Source organism: Catharus ustulatus, chromosome 12, assembly GCF_009819885.2.
Source record: "Catharus ustulatus isolate bCatUst1 chromosome 12, bCatUst1.pri.v2, whole genome shotgun sequence".
NCBI classification, from domain to species: Eukaryota; Metazoa; Chordata; class Aves; order Passeriformes; family Turdidae; genus Catharus; species Catharus ustulatus.
Window position 1 is genome coordinate 21,615,926 of NC_046232.1, and position 19,858 is coordinate 21,635,783.

The window sequence follows — 19,858 nt, forward strand, 5'->3', positions numbered from 1 at the left end:
CCTGTGGGTGATGCAAGAACTGGAACCCTTTCCTGCTGGGAGAAGTCAGTCACAGCTGTCACTTGCAATCTCTGCAGCAATAACCAGGGTTCTGTGATTCTCTGCTTCTAGGATGTGAATGTGGTTTGGTGTTCTCTGCTTTTTAGACCTGCAGCTGTACCACAGCGAGACTTTGGAACTGATGCTGCAACGCTGGAGTAAGCTGGAGCGAGATTTCCGCATGAAGAACGGGCGCTATGACATCAGCAAGATCCCTGATATATATGATTGCATCAAGTATGATGTACAGCACAACTGTGCTCTGAAGCTGGAGGGCACAACTGAACTCTTCAAGCTCTCCAAAGCCCTGGCAGATGTGATCATACCCCAGGTATAGCTTGTGTGATGATGCCTGTGGCACCAATTCCTGACCCTTTGCCTTTGTGTTTTGTCTCGATTCTCTGGTGCATTGACTCCCAAGGCAGCGTGTCACAGTAGGTTGTTTCTCAGATCTGTCTTAGTGTTTGTATAAGGCCAAAACCATTTATGACTTGAAACGTGGGAGGGCTGGGCCTCTGGTTGAGGAGTCTGGCAGGGTCAGAGTAATGAGCAGCTGATGCAGCAGCTTTTCCATGTTCGTTGCAGTGCATCGCAGCGCAGCTCCAAGCTGCGTGTGTGCTGCAGCAACATTCCATCCTCCTCCACATGTAGGGTTGTGGAAGTGAAGGGAGATTTTCTGTGTTGAAGTTCCGACAAGTTTGTTGTTCTTCTCAAACTAGGACTTGTTCTGTTTGCAATGTTGAGTTGCTTCTGGCAAAGTTTAATTTATATGGGATGAGTTGGTACCAGCGAGGTCCAGTTGCCACTGTAGAGCAGAAGTGGTCTAAACTTTTTTCAGTATTGCTGGTGAGATGCAGTCTGTCTGTTTTCAGTGTAGCACTGCAGTTTTTATCTTTGCCAATAGCAGTTGTTGCTTTAATGCTCATGCTAGCTCAGGGTATTAAGTTTGCATGTCATGAGATCTGAGATTCACTCGTGGTACTTGCACCTCTCAGCTGTTGGAAGGGTACTGACAGTCGTGTTCAGACATAACTGGAGTTCTTGGAAGAGTCTTAGTCCTCTGTTACCCCCTGCAATATGTGGAAAAAAAAAGTGAAAAGTGTTGAGGGACATTTCTCTTCCTGTCCTTGCTTAACCAGTGCTGCTGTGGACTGGGCTGTTGAAGTTAAGTGGCCTTTCATGTGAGGGTGTGGCAAAGAACCAGGGCTCAGGGTATCTGTCGTTTTGTTCCTGCAGGAATATGGGATTAATAAGGAGGAGAAACTGGAGATTGCTATTGGCTTTTGTCTTCCTCTCATTAAAAAGATCCAGCTGGACCTACAGAGAACTCATGAAGATGAGTCTGTCAACAAATTGCATCCATTGTAAGGCTTGTGCTGCATGCTGCTGGCAGTGGGGAGGGCAGCTGTGGAGCAGTGGGTGGTTCCCATGCCAGAAGAGTGTACTGTTGTGGAAGGAGGTACTGAGCATACACTGAAGGACCCTTCAAGGAGGAAGGCATGTTGGTGCTCCCAGAACTAGAAGGCAGATGGAGAAGGAACATTGAGATTGCTGACCAGAAGCACAGGGCCACAAAGGCTTGTACCCATTGTAGTTGGATGGTGATGCCTCATCTCTTTCCCTGCACAGGGCCAGTGCAGAGTGAAGAGCCACCTACTATGTGTCTCCATTAGGATTCCACAAAATCTGTTGCTGCTGTGCCCAGTGCTCTCATTGTTTGTTCTGTCCTGCTGCCTTTGACATTTCCCAGTGTGGGATTGTGTCATTCCATTAAATGTACAGAAATGCTGATGTGTGATAGATGGCAATTCACTGTCAGACAGTAACTGTGGGCTGATTTTGGTTTAGGTACTCAAGAGGAGTTCTGTCACCCGGGCGCCACGTTCGAACACGGCTGTACTTCACCAGTGAGAGCCACGTGCACTCTCTGCTCAGTATCTTCCGCTATGGGGGGTTACTGGATGTAAGTGTCCCAGCAATGCTCACAGAGTAAGCCTCCCTACTTCTTTCCAGTAGCCTTTTCCAAGGTGGACAGTGTATGTTTGTAGGTTGCCCCTTAAGCCAGCTGTCCCACTAATGCTGTGCATTGGTGGCATCTGGCCAGCTCCATCTCTGCTGTGTTTGCATGCTGCAGCTTCCTGCCTTTCTGGCATGTAGGAGCATTGTTCTTCCTCAGGGCCTTCCTTGCTTGCACAGAGACATGTTTTCTCCAGGATCTGTCCTGCTAATTTCAGGTGAGCAGACCACTTACTTGTATAGGAGAATAGCAGGGAATAGGGATGGGTGAATTTCTTCCTTCCTGCTTCCTTCAACTCTTTATTTTAAGAGCACAATCTTGTCTCTATAAGTCAATAAAATCAGTTTTCGTACAGAGGAAGTGATTTGAGGTTGCACATTCACAGAATGTACTCTCTACCAGAGAGGCAGATGACATGTTTTTAAGGAATAATCCAACTCACCCTTCACTTGCTCTCTCTTCACCTGCTTCCTGAATGAATTGGCGTGCAGACCCTGAGAAAAGCTCTGCTTTACTCTTCTCAAGAGGCTCTCTGATTTACCTTCCCATATTTAAGCATGGTCTGAAGTGCCTTGAGAATTTGGGCTTGCTTAGCAAGCATGATTTCTGGTGTCTGTGGCAGCTTAGCATATCTACAAACAATGATCAGAAAAGTGTCTCTAAATCACTCACTGTGTAAGATGCTCCCTCATTCCCTGACTCAAGTGCCCAAGGATGCTGTGTTGCCAGCACAGGGATATCGGGGGGGTTCTTTGTAATGTAGGGTTCAGTTCATGTCCATCAATGTGGTGATTGGCTCTGCAGCATCATGGGTGGCACTTCAGGCGTGGCCGTTTCCAGTGGCAGTGTTGGGAGGCAGTGAAGGGTGGGCTGCCCTGCCCAAGGGCTCAGCGTGTCTCAGAATTCTCATTCAGCGTCAGGTAAAAGCATTTCACTTGGTCCCTTATTGAGCACAGGTTCATCCCTTGTGCTCCTTTGTGCAGTTTGAGAATGGCTGTGTTTGGGAAGCTGCTGTGGGCTCTGCTTGTCTCCAGTCAGCATGGCACAGCAGCTCACAGCTCAGATCTGCACATGGCTGGCGTGGGCAGCTGGAGCACTCCTCTGTGCAGCTGCTCCTCGCTGCTAGCACCCCACCACGTTGCAAGGTCGTTCCTTCGTGCAAGTTAAGCAAGGTGCTTTTGTCCTGACAATGTTACCTTGTGGAGAGAGGAACTCTCTCAGTCCCATTCCACTGGATGCTGCAAAGTGTCTGCTGTTGCTTATCCCATGCGACTGTTTATGTGTGTGTATCAGGAAAACAAAGACCAGCAGTGGAAGAGAGCCATGGACTATTTGAGTGCTATCTCAGAGCTGAACTACATGACCCAGATTGTTATCATGCTCTACGAGGACAACAACAAGGTGAGGGATGGAGCAGTAGGATACAATGCTTCCTGCCCCGTTGAAAGGCGCAGTCCTCAGAGACCAGTTCAGTTGGAAGTCTGTAACTTGAGCTCTTGCTGCTTCTGAGCAAAGACAGATGGATCATTAACACAACTGCTAGTTTTTAGTTTATGTGGGAGGCAGTGACCCAGTTAATGCTTGTTACATGTGAGCAGAATGTCACCCTGAGCAGTAATACCAAACTTATGTAATTAATACTGGCTATTGTAAAGCATTTTCTAGTGCAAAATTATTTGCTGTTTTTAAGTATTAATTGCAAGTGAACAGTAGGAAAAAATAAATAAAACTGAGTGATATTTGATTTGTATTTTTGAAATATATCTAGAAAATATCCAGAAATTCCACATCCGTAAAGTATGTTTTATTTTAAAACCAAACTGCATGTCCTGATGATCAGACCTTGTGACTGGGGTCTGTGCTGCAGGAGGTTGCAGTGGTGAGGGGAGCAGCCCCTTACCCCACACCTTATGGAGTTAGAGCCTTGTATTCAAGGAACTGGTGTGAGCTTCTAATGTTAGAAGTGATGCTTGTCAAAAAACATGTGATAGAATTCTCATGAGTGGTGTGGATGTGTCAGTCAGTCAAGATGGGTGAATATGGGTTTGTATCACTACTGCCAGATACTGTAAAAGCTCTGGCTTCCTTAAAGGTTAATGAAAAATTATTAGCAGAGAAAGTTACTTGAATCTTGGAACAGCCTGACTGAATGTTCAGGAGGGACCCAGTCTCCTGCTGTCCTGCATGTGCTGGGTTTGCACAGGAGTGGGTCAGAAGGGGCTGGGGTTCAGGGGGTGTGTGTGTGTATAAATAGAACCCAGTTCTGTTGTACTCCTCTGTGTCTGTTGTCCCAAAATAGTCACAGTCAGAATGGCTCAGCTGTGTGCTGTCCCTTTGGATGGGACAAACCTGGAGCCATTCTGTTCATGCCTGTTGCTCCTGCTTTCCTTTCAGAGGATGGGATGTGTGCTGGCCAGCGCGGCGGGGTGGGGCCTTGGCCTGCACTGGTGGTAGGATTGACTGGGTTTGGTTCTTTACCTGTTCCCTGTGATGTGTTCACAGGACCCCTCTTCAGAGGAGCGTTTCCACGTGGAGCTGCATTTCAGCCCTGGTGTCAAAGGCTGTGAGGAGGACAGGAACATACCCACGGGGTTTGGCTTCCGACCAGCCTCAGCAGAGGTGAGCAGACACCTGGGCAGGACTGCCAGCCCCAGGGGACCCTTGGGCACTGCCCTGCTCTGTCTGGCCCTGCTGCAGAAACTTCCTTGCTGGCAGTGCCCATGGGGAGCTGGCAGGCCGTGTCTGTGTCCGTTTGGGTTGGTCAGGGTGGCTGCTGGGGCTGGGGGTGCCTCCTGAGCTTGGCAGAGCAGGAGATCCAAGCCTGGAGCTGGTGTGGGGCAGCATGGGCAGAGACCATGGGGCTGTAGAGCTGAGTGGAGTGTTTCCCTGTGGCAGAACGAGGACAAGAAGGCAGACCAAGGCAGCCTGGAGGACCTCTCGAGCGAGAAGGGCAGCGATGAGCCAGACCGTGCTCGGCAGAAGTCCCCACAGCCCTCAGAGCCTGTCAGCATCCAGAGAAGGTCACCCCTGGTCAGGAGCCGGAAGACAGGGTCCATGGAGGTAACCATGGCGCCCTCCCTTGTTCTTGCAAAGGCCTTTTGCTTGGTTTTGGTTTCCTGGCATTTCTTTTAATGTGACAGAGTCTGACTTGATTCTGAAAAGGATCTGCAGAAGGTAAAGAGGGATGTTGTGGAGAGCAGACCTCTAAAACTCTTCCTCATTGAGGAAGGACGGAGGGACAGGCCAGAGGAACTGATGAGGAAGAGCAAGTAAGGAAATGCTTGAGAAACACGAGCCTTATTTCGATTACGTGCTCTGTAGAGACACTGGTGTAGCCAGTATGAGATTACATGCAGCCTCACCACCTAGCTGTGGTGACATCTTTGCCTTCTCTTAGGCTCCAGCCTTTGCCTTTCACAGAGACAGCTCCACGTTTCTCATTCCTCCATCCCATCTAAGATCTCATGCTCAGGTCAGGGACCTCTGCTCACTGGAGAATTCATCCAGGATGTTTAAACTGTCAGGGCTTAGAACTGTCCCATTCACTGATCTGGTGAAGTAACAAAATTGGATTTTTTAACCTCTCTCCTTCCCGGGCTGTTCTGTGTCACAAGGCCAGTGTTACAGTAAACAGGTGACTTATTACTTTACAGAGTACTCTGGAATTGTCCTTCCTTTCAGAGGGATTTCACAGGCATTTTGGCCATTGGTTTTCTGAATCAGAAAACAGCAGAGTTAAGGTTTGAGGTATTTGTTAACTGTCTTCCATTTCTGTGTGTTACTCACAATGTCACCTCTGCGTGCAGCACTCAAGGCTCTTTGTGATAGGCACACAGTTAGAGGAGATGTGATTTCCTGCTGCTAAAGGAGGATGTCTGTGTCCCAGGGATCTCAGTGAGAGTCTTGGGAGAATAGATGCTTACTACATGAATCCCATCATACTTTTCAAATTTCCACTGTTCCACAATCCCACAAAATCTTGAAATTAAAATTGAGCATTTACTGTCACGATCCTAGCATGTGACTACTTTTGTGCTTCTTGAAAACAGTGATTTTAAGGAAGAGATATACTTTTCTTTACCTTCAATTGATGTATAAAGGCTTTTGATAGCAGTGGGTAACTTGGAGCATGATGCTGATTAATCACACTGTGTCTTTGCAGGTGCTGTCTGAATCTTCTTCTAAATCAGGAGGTTATCGCCTCTTCAGCACTTATTCCAGGCAGTCTTCTGAGATGAAGCAAAGTGGATTAGGTACTGTACCTGACCTGTAACCAGCCTACTCACTTCTACCTCTCTATTTCCATGGGCATTAGTCTGTCTCCACATACACATCTGGCTTGAGTTCCTTTTATGTCTCTGTGTTTTGTGTCTTCTCTCAGCGTTACTGTTGAGACAACTGTAGAGCCTGTCTTAGTTGGTACAAACATCTCCTTCAGCTGCAGCAGAAGATGGTGCACTTTTCATCCTTTCCAGTACGGGAGCAGCAGGACCAACTGCCTACCTGCAGGCTTGCCTCTGCTGCTCTGTTACTCTCATTTGTTACACCGTTTTTCAACTTAGTAGGAAGAGATGATTTTAGGTGAGAACGAGTGTGCTTTCTGTTCTGGAAAGCATCAATTTACATGCAAAGCTGTTCTTTGTGTGAGACTGTTCTGTTTCTGCCTTTGCCTCATGAAGATCTGTTGTGTGGAACGGATGTGTCACATATGGAATGTTTGCTCTCTAATCCAGCTGAAGTCCCTGGTCAGCCATTCTTGTGGTAGCCAGTAGAAGAGAATATTTCAGGGCACTTGACATTCTCTGTCCTTAATTGTTTCATTCCATGCCATCCTAACCTCTAAACTATGTCTGAATAGTTGAAATTCTTCCTGAAGTATTTTTGCAAAAGTAAGATCTATTTTAAAACTGGGAAAGCTGTTTTTGCTGTCATGAGATCCAGAGATGGCTGTGAAACCTGTGTCCTGAAGAGAGGAGGTGATAATGCCCAAGTCATGCCCACTTTCTTTTTCTTTAAAACCATCTTAGCACTGTGGCATGGCTGCACACTTGCAGTAGTTCTAACTCATCATTCTGTTATGTGGACAACTTGCAGCCAAGAGACTTCTGAAAGGCCTGCTCATTTCTTTGCTACGTTTGATTGAGCAGCTTCTTTGGAATCTAATACTTACCAAGCAAAGGGAATTTTCTCCTGAGTGGTTAGAAAGTATCCCTGGCATCTGACAGCTATGCTTCCAGCCAGCTGGAAAAATCTAAATAGGAATGGCTGATGTATATTTTTTTCATAAAGGGACTGTAGCCTTGGCCATGGTAATTTTTGAATGTGTTATTTCACTTATTTCTGCCTTTCCCAGTGCCACTGTGAGATTCAGTGAGCTGTGACAAACTGCCATGCTTAGGCTTGAAGAAACCTGTGGCTATTCTGAGAGTCCATATGGATGAATATGGGGATTTCTGAAATGGCACATAGTCAAGGAGGTGCATCTGCCTGGAGAATTGCTGAGTACATGAAATGGTACTGCAAACTGGTTTTACTCTTTGAATGTGTGACTACCAGAAGCCTGTGCTCTGGAAAGCAGATATTACAGCCCTTGGACTACAACCTTTTCCAGGTTTTTGAGGAATGTCTGTTTTGGCAATAGAGAAGACTGCTGCTTTTCTACACGTTTATACACTACTACTTTTTCTTCACAACAAAATCTGAAATACGATCCTGGCAGGTTTAATTTCAGAATCTTACTTCATGCACCTTGCTGGGAAGCTTGTACTGTTTACTCTCCCACCTGTGAAGCTCTGCCAGACAAAACCTTGAGTAGGAACTGATAGATCTGGTCTGTGACATAGACCTCCAACCCAGCAATCATTCTCCTCTGCAGAGCCTTGCATGTACAGAAGGCTTGAGCAGGAGAGACAAGTTGTACTGCACCAGCTTGCACACTTGGTGATTAGGACATCTGTGTTTCTGTGAGGGCTTTTTTTGGCCTGCTATGAAGAACCATGCCTCTTTACCTATACAAGTCAAGCTCTTCAAGGAATATTCGTGATTTCTTTCCTGCCTGATTTTTAGGAATCTAATTTCTTGCCCTTTTAGGATTTGAAATGTGTTCTTTCTCTAAGAGATAATACAGAACTCTGGAAGCTTGAGCATTGGCTTTAATATTTGTCTCAGCAGCTGTCTTATGAGAGGGTTTGTTCAGGCACCACCTACTGTTCCTGAGTTTTCTGAAGCTGAGTGTACTTCCTGTTGCCTGACCTTGTCAGTCAGTGCCTGACTGTCGTTATGTCTGGAAAATGAAATCTATGTCCTGGTGTAACCTTGTATGTGTAGGCGTGCAGGAACAGAAAGCACCAGAGAGCTCCTGCAATAGCTCTATCCTGCTGCCATGCCTTCCAGAATGGTGCCTCTACAGTAATTCGAAAAACAAAATTCCTCTTTTGAAAATAAGTGGCTGCAGCTTGCTTTCTCTGTGCTTTGGAGTCTGGCATGTTTTTCTGGGCAGCATCAAGTGCATTGCTGTGGATTGTTTGCCATAGTGTATGTGCTTCTAGCTTGAGAAGCCTAGGGGTTTTTCAGTATCTTTCTTTGCTTACAAGAACCCTTCAAACTGGAGTAAAATCACTGCTGGCTGTAGAGGTGGTACACTGCCAGTGGCATGAAGCCTTGTGCTGAGATTCCCAGAGGGAAACCAAGAATGGCTATTTTTAAACTTCTGACACATTGAATGAACATATGACATTTAAATGCACAGTGAATATCCATCACATACAGTAATTTCTGTCAAGTGTTGCTACATTTAAATCCAAGTGGCCATTGTGTTCTTTAGGATATGTGTGTGTGTGTGTTACTTTGAGTACAGTGGTCTTCTGGAGTTCACTGTAGACAATTGCTGTTGTCCATAAAGTCATCTTTGTAAATTCTCTTCTGGTTTAAGGGCACTAGCAAAATGCCTCTGTCTGCAGCAGGAGAGCAGAAGCACTGGGGTATCCTTAGCTTAATGATTAACAGCACAACCTTGCTCAAGATCTACAGTCCTAAAAATCGGATATTCCATTTTTATCTGCCAGTAAATTAATGTGTTGGGTGGTTTTTGTTTGTTTTTAAACCATGGAAGAGCAATTAGAAGCATCATCCTGTCTGATGCATGACAAAATTTCATTTGCGTTCTGAGAGATTCCAGTTCATGCTAAGTCAGCACTTTGCATCAATTTAAAGCATTAGGAGGAAATTTTCTAAGGCTTATGTACCAGTGGCTCTGCAGGCAAGAGTTTTTTTGTGCCCAAGGGCACATATGTGCTGGTCTGTGCTGTGGGAAGCGGTGTCACAGTGGGAGCAGCTGCAGTTTGGTGCTACAGGGACCCTTTTGGTCACCCAGGAGCAGATGTCCTCAGCTCAACCTGAGCTTATCAAGAACATTTCAGTGCTCCGGATCTCTGTGGTTTTTTCCAAAGAAGCTCTGTCTTAAGGATCTTTGCAGAAACAGAGCTGGGATCCTGAAGAGCAAGGAGTGGATGTGAAGCAGCAATGTGTCCTCACACCAGGGAAGGCTGGTGGCATGCGAGGCTGCCTCAGCTGGGATGCAACTGTCCAGCTGAGGGCTTTGGCTCTTTCCATCTGCTCACCTCTCGTGAGTGCCCAAAGCTCTGCTGTCCTGCCCTGGGCTCCCTGGGGCAAGGAGGGTGTGTGTCAGGATTGTGAACCCACTGGGGGGCACTGGAAATGGATGGGAAGCCTGTGCTGGTTGCTGGAGATCCAGCAAACACAAGTTGCAGCACAAGAGGTTCCAATTAGCTAGGAGGAAAACATTTTTTCACCCACCATGAATGTTCCAGATGTTAGAGCAGGGGCCCAGAGAGGTTGTGAAATTTCCTTTCTTGGAGGTATTGACCACCTGATTGGACAAACCCTAGCAAGCTGATCTGAGTTGGTCCTGCTGGGGTGTTGAGAAAGAAGCTTCAGGCTTCTTCCAACTTATATCATGCTATGGTGCAGTATTTTAGAATCAAGAGCTGCTCCCAGTGTGGGCAGCATTTCTTTCACAGCAGTAACAGTTGCACTGTTCCAGATAAATACTATTAGACTGTGTTGCATACTTTTTGCCTTGGCAGACAAGGTGGAACCAGATCCATCTGCTTGTTTCTGGAAGCCTTTTTATGTAGGTGTAATGATGGTTTGAGGAGTCCCTATTCTCACACAGAATGCAGCAGCAAGACCGTTCAGCAGAGAATTTACAGCCAATCAGTGGCTGTGGCTGGCCCATCATAAGGTTTTGTCTCAACTCACTATTGCTTTCCTCAGTCAGTTGAAAGAATCCTCTTTCAAGTGCCTGGTGTTCCCTAAATATCACACAAAGTCAAGTCAGTCTTCAGAGCACTGTGCCTTGGAGAAGCAAAGCCAAAGCCCCAGGAATGAGGTTGCCCTCCGCCTTGCATGCCATGCTCCATGACACTGGGAAGGCAAAGTTCCATGCTGTGTGCACACCTGGTGCTTTGCAAGGCTCCTTCAGGGACCAGCTGCTCCTGTGCTGGAGCAGTGAGACGTGGCCCAGTAATGCCTGTCTGTGAAGTGTGAGCTTGTGAGCTCAAGCCCTCTGGTCACAGCACTTTCTCTGCTTGTTTGACTGGAGATAAATCCACGCTGTCTCATCCACAGATCAGACAATTCTTTCCTCAGTGTCCTACACAAAAAGGAGCTTTCCAAAGAGAAAGGGCAGAAGAGCAGAGCAATGAACCTCCATGATATGAATATCACTGTTTGCTGACTGAAAGGGGTGAAGGTGTTTCTCCTAGGTAAGAGCAAGAAAGCCAAATGGAAGTAAACCCCTGGATGGAGTTAGGAACTTTCCTGGTGTTGAGGTTTGGACTACCTGCTCTGCATTTGGCACTGTGGAATTTAGAATGGAGAACACAGCCTCCCTGTTTTTTCCTGAAATTGCTTGTGAAGTGGCCTGTTTATTCTTCATCTTTCGACTAACCCTGCTTTTCTGTAGCTGCATGCGGTGGATTTGTGTTACTAACACCTTCCCTGCCTTTCCAGGGTCACAGTGCACCGGGCTGTTTAGCACCACTGTGCTGGGAGGCTCCTCCAGTGCCCCCAACCTCCAGGACTACGCACGCAGCCATGGCAAAAAGTTTGCTAGCAGCCTGACATACAAAGACGGTATGTGTGTTCCCTGGCAGCACCGTGGTACGCTGTGGCCACTGGTGTCTCAGGACGTGCCCGTGGCACAGACTTGGACTGCTGAACGTGGTGACAGTTGAATGTGTGTATTCGCCACATCTACAATGATAAATGTTACCATATCCCAAGAAATCATGATCCTTGCTAGGACAGGAAGAGGCTGGCATTGTGCGAGGAGTTTCAGGCTAATTTGTGGTATTGCTGTGGTCTGATTTTGGTCTCATGTTTTAATAGTACTTGCTGTTGGGAAGGGGGATTTATTGGTACAGGTATTAAGTTATTAAATAGGTTTATCCTGGCAGGGAAAGTCTGGCTTCTGTGTAGCTGTGCAAAAACTGCCAGGAAGGTCAGCAGGACAATTTGGTGAAGACGTTGGGGCCAAGGTTACAAATGTTGATTTGTGCCCATGGGTGCAGGTGCTGCAGCTGCACCCTCACTGGATTTAAGCTTGTCTGTCTTGGATGTCTTATCTTTTTAATCAATACAGAATCTGAGATCTGAGTGCCTTTCTTATTAGGATCATAAGGAGCATTAACATGGCTGGATTTCAAGGTGGGAAGAGGATTAAGGTAGTAGTTGGGGAAGACAGGAGGTTGGTTCATCTGGATTTTTGTTCGGTTTTGAGGCAAGGGAAATGGCCTTGTAAATCAGAATGGAAAGATTCTGTCCAATTCTCAGGTAGTTGGAACTCTGTAGGTGCCATTATGTACACTGTCTGCCTGTGCTGCTTTTCTCACCTCCTCAGGGCACTCCCTGGCACACAGTGGGCTGTGAATGACAGTGGAGGGACGGGGAGGTGGGAGTGTTCTCTGTACCAGTCTGAGCTGCCCCAAGCAGCAAGTGCTGGCTACTCACAGGTTGCAGAATAAGCTGATGGTGTTTGGCACAAGACCAGGTGTGAGTCATGGTAGAGCCTCTGAAAAGGCCAGCAAAGGCCCTGGCTGCTGTTCTTTCCTGCCTGTAAGGAATGGGAGCCCAAGGCAGCACTGGTTCTCAGGGAAAAGCATCAGAGTCTGCTGTGTGCCCAGCTGGGCATGGAACAGACCTGCTCAGTCCTGGTGCTGGCTGCCTGTGTCTGTGTCTGGAGGGTGTGTAGCAGGATCTGCCTGCAGCAGAATACTGGCATTGGAGGCCATGGGCTCCTGCTGCTTAAGCCTGAGTTCACTGGCAAGGTCTCTGTGTGCTGAGATGGAGTTGTACCCTTGAGTACCTAAAATGCAGACTTAGTTGACTAGCTTGTTTCTAACAGAGCTCAGAATTACAAATCTTGACGTTGTACCTCTGTTTCCATGTTCCTTGGTGTGCCCTGGGACCCTGTGCTGTCGTGCCTTGCTGCAGTGAGGGCATTTGGAGGGAAGGTGTCTTGGGAAAACAAGGGGGAAGCAGGGCATTTAGCTTCTGGGGAAGGTGGTTTGGAATGTGAAATGAGCCCTTGATCTGCATGTTTCTGCTTAAATGAGCACTATTGAAATGCTCAACCATGGAATTGAATCCAAAAATCACCACACTGGTTGCAGTCAGTGGCACTGCAGCTACAGCAGACTCTTGGAGAACATTTGTTTCAAGACCTTTACCACACTCTTTAGACTAATAACATTGAAAAGCACCACATATTTGCATGAACTCTTCGGTAGTTGTTCATGGCTGTGATGCTTCAAGGTGCAGTGTGTGGCATATGGCACTTCACCAATTTAACCTGCCTTGTTCCAGAGAAGGTTTGAGGGCCCCAATTTCTGAAGTGTTTTTTTCTTGGAGCTGGAGGTGGGCTAAGGAAGAAAGTTTTCTTCAGAAAGTTTTCTCAACCTCAAGCTGAGGGAAGGTCCATAGATGGTTGTGATTCCAAGTAGGCTTGCCTGAAGCCAGGGATTCAGTAAAGTGGGTCAGTGCAATTTCAGTTGATGTGCCCTCAGGGCAGGGGGAGGTGTGGTGGGATGGAGATGGTCACCAGCTGACTGCAGCTCCAGGGCTTGGACACCTCCAAGGGATTGCGTGTGCAGGGAAGATTGTCATGCTGTTTGTTGAGTTTAAAGAAAGAAAAACCATTTTCAAGGCTGATACACTAGAGGAGGAAATTTCAGTGAGAGTTGGTTTAGATACATTATTTGGCCAAGCCACTGCGTGTAGCTGTAGGAGCACATTGGGAGTGTGGAGCATGCATTGGTGCACTGATGAGGGGCACAGACATACACACCCTGTGGGCTAGGGAGAATGGATGCATGAAACATGAAATAGAAATAGAAGGGTTTTCTTTCCTGAAAGATCCCCAATAGCAGCAAAAGGTACGATGGCTAGGATCTCACATTGTCCCACATATAGATGGTCTGATCTAGGCCATTCTTTTTCATGGTAGCTGAGGAATTTCCAGTGTGGGGAAAAAAATAAAGTTTCCAGCCTTTTTTTTTGTGTGTGTGTGTGCATACGGAGCCTAATCCATGTCCTTTAAAGCTTATCTGTTTGCACCCCATGAGATGCACAGTGTCTGTCCTTGCACGGTCATTCTGATGTGTGATTTGTATGGGAGAGTCTGGCTTGGCCTGGGGCATGGCCAGGAGAAGCCTGGGGAGCACTCTGACAGGTGTATCTCAGAGCTTCCCCTGTACTGAAGTGTTTGGAGTAGAGAACTGTCGAGGCATGTCTTCATGGGTCTTTTGCTTCTTCCCTACTCAGGTGATTTACCTTTAAATTCACGAATAGCTCTGTATAGCTTGCATTAGGAGGTTGTTTTGAGCTGCCCTGTGCTGGAACTCTTTAGTCCCTCTGCAGAACAGTGTTTGTTTTCCTTGGGCACAGGTGAATCCTGAGAACAATCCTGCTGTGGTGCTGCTGCTTGCTGGGACGTGTGCTCTGGTGGCTGTGAGCATGGCCTGGCTGCATTCTGCACTGGACTGAGCCTGGTGTGGTGGCAAGGTGTGAGCTGCTGACTGAGGGATTGAGAGTGTGGCTGAGTGTGCAGCGTCAGGGAGAGCCTGGCAGGGCAGTGCAAAGGCAGAATGGTTCAGTCAGACCCACAGGTGGAGTCTTGGGTGCTACAGCAGTGCCAGAGGGAGCAGCTGTTGTGGGGGTCAGGAAGGTGAACCTGAAAGTGTGATCAGGTGTGTGAAGGTCGGGGCATCCTTTGAAGCAGGCTGTTAACTGAGATGATCTGTTTTTATTTCCTCAGAGCTCTTGTCTATGCCAGCCGTAAAACGATTTTCTGTGTCGTTTGCAAAGCATCCGACTAATGGTATGTTTGCTTTCTGGATTTGATGTTCCCTCACACTTCTAACCCCATGCTCACGTTCAGTTTTCTCTGCACATGTTCTCCTCTCAGCCTTCTTGTGGTTTTTTTGTGTTTGTGTATCTGGTGTTCAAACACGCTTCACCTTCCTCCATTGCGTCCTTGTGACTGATGTGCTCACTCATACCCTGTTAGTGCTCAGTGGTGCCTCTGCTCTCCCCTGAGATGTTTTTGTTCTAGGTGAAAAGGCAACAGCCATGGCTCTCTGAGTGTGCTGCTGAAGCAGCCTTTAACTCTGTGGTGACATTAAGGCCTTTTGGGAGGGTGGGGATCAGGGGGAGAATACCACTGGATTGGGGACTGATGCCCACGCCATATCATGGAGCATCAGCAGGTTGGGTCCTCAGTTTCTACACTGCAGATTTGTGAATAATACCGGGACAGGTGTGTGTCACCTGGAAGAGCCTATTGTACAGTGGGAAAGCAGGAAGGCGCCTGGTGGTTCATGGCAGGAGTGCTGGTGGCCTTATGGCCTCCTGTTGTCAAACCTCTGTTAGGCTGATCCTGTGGTTCCTCCAAGCGTGGTGATGTAGGCTCACCTTTTCTGCAGACATTACCCTATGGATTGTGTCCCTCCAGAGCTCTTACTCGTGTGCTGCTAGTGGATGGTGCTGGCTCGGGGTAGGGGATGGGTTTTGTGCTGCCTGGGGTGGCATCACCTGCTTCATCCCATCCTGCCTGTACCTCTGGAAAGACTTGGTGACAGATGTCTGAAAGAGCTTCTGCTGATTCACTATCTCTGTTCCATGTTGCTACTTACCTGACAACCAAAGTGTGAGTCTGTGAGGTTATGAGCCACTAGCTCTGTTGTAGCAGGTGCCTTGGAACAGTGTCCAGTTCTTGCACAGATACTTTAAAAAGGTTTCACAGCGCCCCTCCTCTTGCACGGCTCCTGCTGCTGAGACAAGTTGCAACCAAAGGAGATCACTGAACGCTACCAAGTATTTCTGCCTGATGTGATCAAGGCAGCTTGTGAATATGAAGACATCCTGCTTGGTGTAATCTGGAAGATTAATGGAATTCAGAAGACTGTTCTGAAAATCAAAGTTTTGGGAAGGATGAAATGTGAAAGGGCAGCTCACTGCAGCTTTACTAGTCTCAAATAACTAGAAGGAACCTATTCTCTGTGTTTTCTTGGGTTTGGTTTTCCCAGAGTGGCCAGCTGCTTGTTTTGTCTGTATGTCTGGACACCGTTGGAGCTCACAGGTGTATGTCAGCAGGGTGTGTTGTTCTATCTTGCCTGAAAAAGTTGTACCAAGTTCCAGCCTTTCCTAAGACACACTATAGAGCAGTTGCCCCTGCTCCAAATATGATAGGGTGAAACCAGGCATCGTATTTCTCCCAAAAACCCAATTAATATTTCTGATGGCAAAGTGCTTCTTAATCAAGAAAACAAAGACAGGGGTCCAGCAGGTGAGAGTTCAAAGTCAGGGATATTTGGTCTAGGATTGGCACTGCTTTGAGCAGAAGGGGATGTTTACCCCATGAGCCGCTTTAAAAATTGAATGCAAAAAGTATTCCCAGCTCTGAGTCTGGTTTTTGTTTCTGGAGAGCTGCCTCTCTGTGGTGCAATGGAATAGGTGAACCAGGGTCAAGCACAGCATCAGACCAGATAGTTTATGTCACACAAGTCTTGGGCAGGTGATGTCGATCCTGAGGCCGTGTGTAGGGAGAAGACATGCTTGCGTGCTGGTGTCTTGTCTGCCATGCAAGGATATCACAGGAGATTGCACAGGGCTGTTCTTGAAGACAAGGAAAGTCAATGCTTCTGTGCTCCCTCTGCACTCAGCACTCGGCTCTCAGTCAGGCCCTGCTGTCCCCCAGGTCCCTTGCACAACCTCTGCTCATTCGACACTGGGCCTTTTGCTCTCTCCCCACGCTGATGTGCCTTGGCTGCACTTGGATGCAGGACTCAGACACTCTTGGCAGTCTGGATTTCTCATCTCAGCTGTGGGAGGGCAAGTCTGGCCCTGAGCCTCATCTTTTTATCTAGCCAAACCTGAACTGCATTGGACTTGGAATGTGTCCTAAAATTTATTCACTTGTCAGACATTTCCTTACAACGATGAGCCCTTGCTGCTCAGGCACTGTCCTGTGCTGCAGCTGGGTGAAGCCTGGGCTGGGTGGGAGTCTGGTCTGCCCTGGTGTCGCTGGGGGGACATAACTCTTAAGGGCATTCCTGATCTGGTTGCTGTGGGAGGGATTGGGCTTAGTGTGTGCTGTGGGTCCTTCTCACCCAGCAGCCCTGGTGCTGGCAGCTCCATCCCCACGTCTCCACAGTTTCTCTGTCCCTCTTCTCTCACTCTCTATGGCCCCTTTCCTCCAGATGTGTTGGAGCACCAGCACGTTGCCCAGTTGCTACGCCGTTTTTCCTCTGACTGTGCCACGAGCCGGACCATCTGCTTGGATGCCACCCTAGCCCACCACCTGCAGCAGTGCTCCTACCACCTGCGCCTCTTCAGGAGCTGGCTGATCTCAGGGCAGGATGACTTGGAGTGTCTTTACGGTACTGCACGCTGCAGCTGCCTCTGTCCCGTGCTCTTGTAGCTGAGCAGGGACCACTGTCTGCTTGAGAGTGCAAAGTATGCTTTGCTTCTAAAAATAGGAAAGTGTTTCCCTCACCAAATCCCCAAGGTCTCTGGGCTGCTGCAGCAGCGAGCTCTGTGGGCTGTTGTACCAGCAATTTTGGAGCCTTAGGCAGGAGCCTTTCCACACAGAGCCTCTGCTCCCCGTGTGGCTGTAACTGCTCTTTCCATCTTTGGCAATTGTTTGTTGCCTCCTTCCTTTAGCCTGGGTAAGCTCTTGAGCTGCCTTCAGGGTAGGTGCTGAGCTCCTCTCGATGGGATGCCCTGCTGGCAGGATCCTCTGTGCAGGTCTTGGTGAGCTGCCCTTAGTAATGGAGGAACCAAAGTGAGTAGTGAGAGTACAGGAGGAGATTAAGGAGGTGCTGCAGCTGGTCACAAGCTGAGTGAACTTGCTGTGGATATTTTGGGGAAGTGAGTGCTTGTGGGTGTGTTGTATCTAGAGAGACTGAGTTAAGACAGGGTAGAGCTGAGCTTCTGTGTGGCTGCACTGCATGGCACCTTTCCTGTCTGATAGGACCTCTCAGTGTGTCCTGTCTCTGATGGGAAGAGGTAGGCGACTTCAGCATTGAATCCAGATGTTATAAATCAAGGCTTGCTGCTGTTTCTCTGGAGTTTTTCAGCCTCTGTCACAGACGGGAGGTCTGGGGCACGGAGGCGTTGGTGCTTCGCACACAGCAGAACGATCGCTGCTCCCTGTGAGGCGGCGAGCTGGGGCTGGCTGCTGAGGAAAACCTGCACCGTGGCAGCTGCTCGGAGCATGTGGCTTGCTGAGCTGTGTGGTGTGATGCATGGACCCCGCTTTCCATTCAGACCCACAGGTGGAAGGGGCACAGACAGTGCAGCCTCCATGTAGTGAAGCAGCAGGACCGAGCACTTTCAGAGCCTGGAAGATGACAAGTTTTCTTACATGATCTGTTTTTTCCTTGATACAACCCTTTCTGTCAAGCAGGCAATTTGGACACAGTTACTTTTCACGTGTAATTAGGACAATTCCTTGGTCTACTGGCAACAAATGCTAAAGAGCAGCAAATTGCTTCAAGGGAAGAGATGCTGGATCACAGCAGACTGCTCCAGAGCCAGGGCTGAGCTTTCCCTGCTGCAAGTTCTTGGCCATGTTGGAGAGCTCGGGTGGGGAAAGGAAGAGAGCTCAGTGCTTTGGGCACAGCAGGCTGCTGGGAGGTGCATCCTGCCCCAGCACAGCCAAACACAGGCGTTAGGTGCTCCTTACCAGCTGGAAATCAAATCTCCACCATCGAGTTCATGGTGTTTTCTCAGTCCATCAGCAAGCCCACAGTTCATTGATGTGTTTGGGATTCCTGCTGAGACTCTTGTCAGAGCAGACATAATTGACAGCCCAGGTTTCTTCCTTGCGAAAACTGCATTCTTCTGTCCTCTCTTGGCTTTCCCCTATACTTCTATCCACACAAAGGAAACATGAATTAGAAGATAGAATGGGTGAGTCAAAAGTATGCAGTTGACATCCATAGTTGGAAAGATCCACAGTGGAGCCCTGAAGGAATGTCTGGGAACTTGTGTGGTCATAGCTGGGAAAAGAATAGTGTGAAGTAAATTCATGTTGGTAACGAATCTCACTGGTACTGGAGCCAAAGGTCAGCTGTGGACAAACAGAGAGTGGCTCTGTGATGATGAGCAGGAAAGTGATGGTGATGTCCAGTGAAAATAAATTTAAATTACAAAGGGAAACAGCCCCAAACTCTTATATATAAAATAGTGGGCTCTGATCTGACCATCATCACTTGAAACGATGTGGAACAGGTAGAAATTTATCTGGGAAGGATGTTTGTAAAAGTGGTGGGAGAGGCCTGAGGGGAAGGGTGGGATCCACAGTTGTGTGTAGCTCCAGGAGGAAGAAGGTTCCTAATGGAGTGAGTTGAGACACTTTGGACAGAAGTGTTTTTTTCCAAACTTCATACCATGGTACCTGGGGATGTTGGAAGCTTAATTGAGTTCAAGGGGAGACGAGAATATGGAAGAGACACACAATGTCCAGAGCAATTCTGAGCTTTGGGTCACTGATGTTTGGGACATGGGACTAGACAGTCACAGGTGCTGTCTAGACTCATAACCCTTCATGTACAATGTACATGTGGCACGTTGGAGATTGTCCAGGAAAACAGGTGGGCTGATCATGCATATAAGAGAGGAGCCTGGTGAGTGCTTTTGTTTGTGCTGGGACTGGACAAGTGCTTCTTTACTCCAGAAGAGCTGGCATACAGAACACTGGCACACAGAATTTCCTCTGTGGGCTGCTGTTGGATGTTGGTACAAAATGGCTGGAATTCTGTCCGGTTTCTTGTGCCATTTTCTGCATCACAGACTCCTGTCCTTTGGGCCCCAGGAAAGAGTTTGAGGAAACATCAGCAGTACCTGCATGGTCAGGGTAACTGTCAGTCTGGGACAGTTCCTGTGGGTTGCTCTTACATTTTATTTTTCCTGCCCCTTGCTAAAGGTGTTGGTTCTGTGCTAACTGTGTGTGGTGTAGCAGTGGTTGGAGCCTTCACTGGAGACAGGTAGGGGTTGTGATCCATAGAGGCAGCTGCTGCCTTAGCTGAGCTGTGGAGGCATGGGCCACTGTTGGCCTCTCCCCAGCAGCTCAGCAAGACTAGGGAGGTGTGCAGGGAAGTGGGGTCTCATACACAAATGAGAGGGATTCCTTGATCAGAGCAGTCCCCCACCTTGAAAGAGGAATGGCTTTGGCCATTTTACTCTGCTTGCTCAACAGCAGTGCAGTGCCAGAGTGCT

General features: G+C 48.0%; 1 protein-coding gene across 7 annotated transcripts in view; it reads left to right on the plus strand.

Moving 5' to 3' along the window:
- Window positions 1-19,858, plus strand: part of PPIP5K1 (diphosphoinositol pentakisphosphate kinase 1) — a 41,557-nt gene that overhangs the window by 16,921 nt on the left and 4,778 nt on the right. For 3 of the 7 annotated variants that reach the window (XM_033070897.2, XM_033070896.2, XM_033070898.2), the window contains exons 20-29: window positions 147-370; window positions 1,276-1,403; window positions 1,888-2,002; window positions 3,350-3,457; window positions 4,559-4,675; window positions 4,952-5,116; window positions 6,219-6,309; window positions 11,090-11,212; window positions 14,394-14,456; window positions 16,837-17,016. In XM_033070897.2, the coding sequence (XP_032926788.1) occupies window positions 147-370; window positions 1,276-1,403; window positions 1,888-2,002; window positions 3,350-3,457; window positions 4,559-4,675; window positions 4,952-5,116; window positions 6,219-6,309; window positions 11,090-11,212; window positions 14,394-14,456; window positions 16,837-17,016 (1,314 nt within the window). The remainder of the gene's footprint in view (window positions 1-146; window positions 371-1,275; window positions 1,404-1,887; window positions 2,003-3,349; window positions 3,458-4,558; window positions 4,676-4,951; window positions 5,117-6,218; window positions 6,310-11,089; window positions 11,213-14,393; window positions 14,457-16,836; window positions 17,017-19,858) is intronic. The other 4 variants (XM_033070899.2, XM_033070902.2, XM_033070900.2 and 1 more) reach the window with 3 other exon arrangements.